This window comes from Condylura cristata, unplaced genomic scaffold (assembly GCF_000260355.1).
Source record: "Condylura cristata isolate star-nosed mole 26May11 unplaced genomic scaffold, ConCri1.0 scaffold00002, whole genome shotgun sequence".
NCBI lineage: Eukaryota > Metazoa > Chordata > Mammalia > Eulipotyphla > Talpidae > Condylura > Condylura cristata.
The window spans coordinates 613381-619101 of record NW_004567103.1 but is presented as its reverse complement, the minus strand read 5'-3'; the positions used below and the strand labels follow the sequence as shown (position 1 = coordinate 619101).

Sequence of the window (5721 nt, the reverse complement as noted above, 5' to 3'; positions counted from 1 at the left end):
GGACTCCCCGGGCTCGCCGGCAGTCGGGCCGGAACCGAAAACGCGGGGCTCTCTGCTCCCACACCGCCGGCGGCTGCCCGGGTCACCCGGCTGGACGCTCTGCCGCCGCCGTCGGTGTGTGAAGCCTTGTGGACGCGCCAGGGGGCTGCGGCCTTGCGTAGCCCGTCGTTCATCCAGAACTTGTGTGATGTTGTCGCCTAAGCCGACCGTTGGGTCTGCAGGGAGACCGGTGAAAGAAACGGGCAGCTGTTAAATTTAATGACGGTTTGACCCGAGGAAGGGACTTTTGAAGCGTTTGTCGCGTGAGTCTCTAAGAGTTAAGCCAAGGAGACAAGAGAGAAGCAGCGTTGGGCGAGGACACTTGTCCTGAGTGAGTCGGAGTTGAGTGAGGAGGGCTGTGCCCGGCGCAGCTGTGGGGGCCTGTGCTCGTTGCCGGTTGACCTGGACGCTGCAAATACCGATGGACCAACAGCGGCAGGGTCACGGTCGGGACTGTTGAAAATCGGTTTCTTGTAACATCATTGAGAGAGAAGTTGGGGGCGGAGAAAGGAGGGCGGGAGGCAGCCTCCAGGAGACCCTGAGGGCTGGGAGAGCGCACAGCTGCTGACACTCCACTTCCTGGGCCTTTCAGGGCCCGGCCTGTTGCGAGGCCCGGCTGCGAGGCCCTCCTTCATGGAACACAACAGCGGTCACAGCGCCGACACCCAGGCACAGCAGGCTTGCCTTCCATTTTGTTTTCTAGGCCCCTGGAGGGATTGCCACACCGCCCGTGTACGGCCAGCTTCTGGCTTTGTATCTGCTCCACAATGACATGTAAGTACGGCGCTCGCCTTGAGCGTAGGCCTCGCTGCCTGCGGAGAGGCCGCACTGGGCCGGCCTTACGAGCTCAGATGCCGGCTGCGCGTGTTGAGTTGCTAGTTAATGTGAACACACCTATTTACACATAGTGTCCAACAAGCTTTTCAGTTTGTTACGAGAGCTGTAGGCTCCGTAAAGCCCTTCCTTCCCACGGACGTCTCTTTGTTGTGTTCTAGAACTTTCTTATGTATCAGTAGACTGACAGAAGCTGGAAAGGAAGATTGAAAAGCTGAGATGAACTTACCCCAGTGTGCATGAGATTCCTTGCAAAGTCCTAATTCGTGTCCGTTGAGCAAAGGTCAGAGCACAGCGTGCTTCGCAGTGACCGGTGATGCTTTAAATTCCTGTCTCTCAGAAACCTTTTCACCGCTCGGCTGCGTGTCACGTGAGCGGTCTCTTCTCGTGTTCCTTGCAGTTCAGACTTTCAGGCGCTCGGGGGCGCTCCCGGCCCTCTGCTGGGAGGGTGGTGAGCGAGCGGCCCTGCGTGCTCCCCGTGTTGGGGGGCCAGAACCCCGAGAGTGCACGGCCTTATTTTTACAGAGTAGTAAATTATCTGGGTCTGTGTTTTCAATGTGAGGTCTTTCATGACTTAGAAATCACTGGGAGTGGCAGAATGTTGCTCTGACGGGAAATCCTTCTTAATGTCTCTGTGGAAAGCCACTGTGACTCCCCTGGGCAAACGTATATGAGAACAAACCGCACGTTGCTGCGTGCGTGTAGAATTGTAAATATTTACTGAGGTGATTTTTATTTTTAATGCCTATTCTTTCTTGGGGGGTGTAACTAGGAATAATGCAAGATATCTTTGGAAAAGGATCCCGCCTGCTATAAAGTCCGTAAGTACCTCCCAGCGCGTCTCCCGGCTGCGGCGCGGGCCCACCCTGCGCGCCCCTGCGAGTGCGGCTCACAGAAGGGGCTAAACTGCAAGTGTTGGAGAGTCGCTCTCCACGTCCTCTTTGGAAGAAGAGCATGATCCGAGGGCGGCGGCGCCCGGGCGGCGGGTGGACCCAGGCTGTGGGCGCTTGGTTTCTGCTTGTTCTTTGAACTGACTCACGCGTTTTCCTATGACGATGCCTCGAAGCTGGTCGTGTTTGTAAGAGCATTCTTAAGATTATGGCTGTTCACGGCTTGAAGATTATTTATGGAGGGTTTTAGACTCCCGTTTTATTTCTTTAAGATTGATTTACTCATGCATACAGAACTGGGGGGAAGGCCAGAGGTGTGGGGGTGAGAGGACTCGCAGAGACACAGCGGGGAGCGGGGCAGGCGGGTCTGCTGACAACGTCGCTGAGGGGAGCGGGAGACCGGAGAGGGCTGCCGCGCCCTGGGCCCCTCCCGGCCGGGGGCTGCGGCTGCACAGCCCCGCGCTCTGACCTGTGGCGCCACCAGCGCGGCCCAGACGCCTGTTTAGACGGAAAATGAATGAAATGGCTTCTGGCATTTCCCCAAAATAGAATGAAGTAAATTCAGGGGCTTCACAGTGTGTAACAGAAGTGTGAAGTCGCTTTAAACAAGCGCAGCGCCGTGACCGAGAATTCGCCTAGAGCTCGTGTTCATCGTTGACACGGAGCAGCACATCAAATCAGTGTTTTCACTGCCTTTGTGCCCCAACATCCCGTTAGGCAGCACTGGAGTGTTCCGTCAGCTTCTTGGCTCACATAAAAAGATCCCTCAGTCAGCGTGTTGGTGGTCTTCAGAGTGACCGTCTGTATTTCAGCCGTTTTGCTAATTTGCCTCAAAATTATGGGTGTATGTGATGCGCGCAGATCGGTGACTTACATGTTCTGAATGTCACGCACATGTGAAGTATGACCGTCTCCTAAACCCATGTGCATCAGCCTGTTCTCAGACCGAGTTGAGATATTTTTCTGTCACCTCCTCGTGCCCTGGTGACGCGGCCGCTCTTCGGGCCCTCACATTTTGTGATGACGTCACAGCATCCAGCGTCATTTTGCTAACGGTGGGGCTGAGGCAGAACTTAGATCTTTTGAAGGAAATGTTGAATTCTGTTGGGAGATACATGGGCTATGCCGGCGATAGCCTGAAAAGGAATCTCATTTTTTTGCAGGCGAACTCTGAGCTCGGAGGAATCTGGTCCGTGGGACAGAGAATCTGGCAGCGGGATTTCCCCGGCGTCTACACGGCCATCGGCGCGCACCAGTGGTCCGAGGCGGTGCAGCCCATCATGGAAGCGCTCAGAGGTACGTGCCCGGCCGGCTGCGCGAGATGAGCCTGCGGGCTGTGTCTGCTCGGTCTCTGCCGAGTCCACGGGCTGTGGGCAGTGGCCACCCCGGGGCCGCGCGGCTTGAAACTGCCCTTGTCGGTGAAAGGTTTTGCGTGGGCCGCTTGCTCGTGAGGTCTCGTTTAAGGTGAAGCCGCGGGGTGCTAACGTCTCTAAGAGCCGCGCGTGTGGAAGCAGAGGTGGGCTCGGCTGCGGGTCTGCCGCTCCGGGGCGGAGCCCGAGTGACCACCCGGCCTCCTGGCCCCTCTGGGTGGGCAGCGCTGCCTTGTCGCACCTTCTGCTTGCCGTCGCCTTGTTTGTGGAGAGCGTGCGGCCCTGGAGGGGCCGGTGTGCAGATATTTGGATGAAAAAGTCAGACGTTTTTACTTTAGTGGTTTAGAAACAGCGTTTGAGGCTGTTTTCGCGCCTGGCTGTGGCGCCAGGGCCTAGCTCCGGGAGGAGGCGGACGCGGAACAGCGGGCCGGTGGTGTTGCGGTGGCCAGGATTCCCGGATGGAGGATTTGCCTCAGCATGAAGCAGCAGTGTGAGTGACGAAACAGGAGGTCTGAAGGAAAGGGGCAGGACAGCGGGGTGCTGGTGTGAGAAAGGAGGGGTGCGGGGTGAGGCTGCACAGGTCCGGCAGGGCACTTGGGGACCTTCGTGCAGCCCGCAACCTGAACCGCCCTGGAGCCGGCGCTGCCTGGCGTCCTGGGCTGCTGTGCTGAGGGCACAAGCCGTGCGCCTGCCCGAAGCCTCGGAGGGCCTGGGCGGTCCAGCGGGCGTCCCTGGGCCTCAGCGGCTCAGGCTGTGTTCGTCCCTGGGCCGCCTCCGGCGGGGGCTCCCCTGCAGACCCGGGTGCCTCTGGAAGCCGCCCAGCAGACCCCTGGCACAAGAGCAGGAAACGGGGGCGTGGACTCGGGAGCCGCCCTCTGAGCGCAGGCCCTGGCCCGGCCTCGCCGGGAGCTGCCCGCTGCCCTCCGCTCCACTTCCTCGCGTGCGAAGTGGGACTCGACGCCCCGCTTTGCTCGGCCGGTCCTACGTGACGCCCTGGCGTACGCGGCGCTGCCCCTGGGCTGTGTGCGCCCAGCCAGAGCGAGGCCTGGCTGGGACGGGAGGGCTGCGGTGACCAGGTGACCAGGGAAGGATGGGGGTGGCCGCCACCCTCCGCGTCCGCACGGCCGCGCGCCCGGCAGGTGGGCCGCGCTCTGGAGTATTCAGGCGACAGATGGCCTCCCTCGGGGCCCTGGCCCTGTCTCCCGGGCTGCCGGGGGCACGCTCAGGCCCTGCCCCGCCCCCGCCTGGCGGTCTGATGCGCGTCCCCGGGAGGCACAGACCCCGCAGATCCTGGGGTCACGCTGTGCAGCCGGGGGGCTCGCCCCTGCCCGCCAAGTAGCGCTCACCTGGCCTCGGCCATGGTCAGTGCCCGGTGGCCTCCTGCCTCCTCGCCGTCTGTCTCTCTGCCCCTTCCCGTTCAACTCCAGACTCTGACCCCACGTGAACCGAGGGCGGCGCCGGGGCATCAGCCCGGCCCAGCTGCCTGGCGGTGCTCTGGTCTCGCTCTTCCGCTCCTGCTCCGGTGCTTGCCGGACTGCAGCCGCGCAGGCAGAGCCCGTGACCCCGTGACCCCTAGCAGCCCGGCCAGTGTGTGAGCCGCGTGCGCGCTCATCCGTGCTTTGCGTCTCCCCGGCGGGCCCGGGCATCTGAGACTTGCCCGGCCTCGCCGTGAGAATTGGGCGGGGGCCACGACGGCGCCGGTCGCAGATGCCGCCCCGCTCACCGCCCCCTCACCCGCCAGACGCCACGCGGAGACGCGCCTTCGCCCTGGTGTCGCAGGCCTACACCTCCATCCTCGCCGACGACTTTGCTGCCTTCGTGGGACTCCCTGTGGAGGAGGCCGTGAAAGGTACCGCCCTCACCGTTCACTCGCACGGGAAACAGCTGGGGTCCGCCTCGGCCGGGGGCCGGGCCGGGGTGGGGGGCTGCACGCTCACCCGCGAAGCCAGCAGCGGGCACGGGCGGCCGGCGCGGACAGGGTCTGCCCAGGTGAGTTTGGAAAGAAGCAGTTTAGGGTTCTTGGACCGGGATGTTGGCCTCTGGGCCAGGGTCAGCACCCGTTTGTACGGGCTTGTGGAGGAGCCAGGCCGAGGGCGCTTTGCCGATTCACGGTGTAAGCGCTGCAGACGCCGCTGGCCTGCTAGCGCTCCGCCGGGCGCTTCCAGCTCTGACCGGCTTCCGCTGGGCTCCGCGCACTCCCTCCCTCCCTCGGCCGCGGCGTGTGGCCTCTGGCACTGGCCGACCCCGGGCAGGGCGCTGGCACGGCTGTTGGCCGTGGCAGGAGGCGGAGGGAGACCGGCGTCACGGGGACGAGAGCCGGCGGGGCTGCAGCAAGCGTGGTCAGTTCCCGCGCGGCGCCCACCAGCGGGAGCACACTGAGCTGCCAGGCTCGGAGGGCTGAGCCGACAGCCTGAGTTCGCAGTCACGCCAGGCCTGAGAGCTTAAAGTGGTTTCTTTCTCTGAAAACCCACATGCTGGTGGATCGCCCTTGGCTGCTCGTGCGGCGAGTCAGTGCTCGGTGGCTGCCTCAGGGCTCCCATTCGGAAGCCCGGGCCCCGCTGGTGCTGAAGGCCGCCCCGCGCTTCCTC

General features: G+C 62.6%; 1 protein-coding gene across 1 annotated transcript in view; it reads left to right on the top strand.

Annotated features, from left to right (window-relative positions):
* Positions 1–5721, top strand: part of COPS8 (COP9 signalosome subunit 8) — a 44138-nt gene that overhangs the window by 26020 nt on the left and 12397 nt on the right. The window contains exons 8-11 of the mRNA XM_012725156.1: positions 743–813; positions 1646–1694; positions 2927–3059; positions 4875–4982. Coding sequence (XP_012580610.1) covers positions 743–813; positions 1646–1694; positions 2927–3059; positions 4875–4982 — 361 coding nt within the window. The remainder of the gene's footprint in view (positions 1–742; positions 814–1645; positions 1695–2926; positions 3060–4874; positions 4983–5721) is intronic.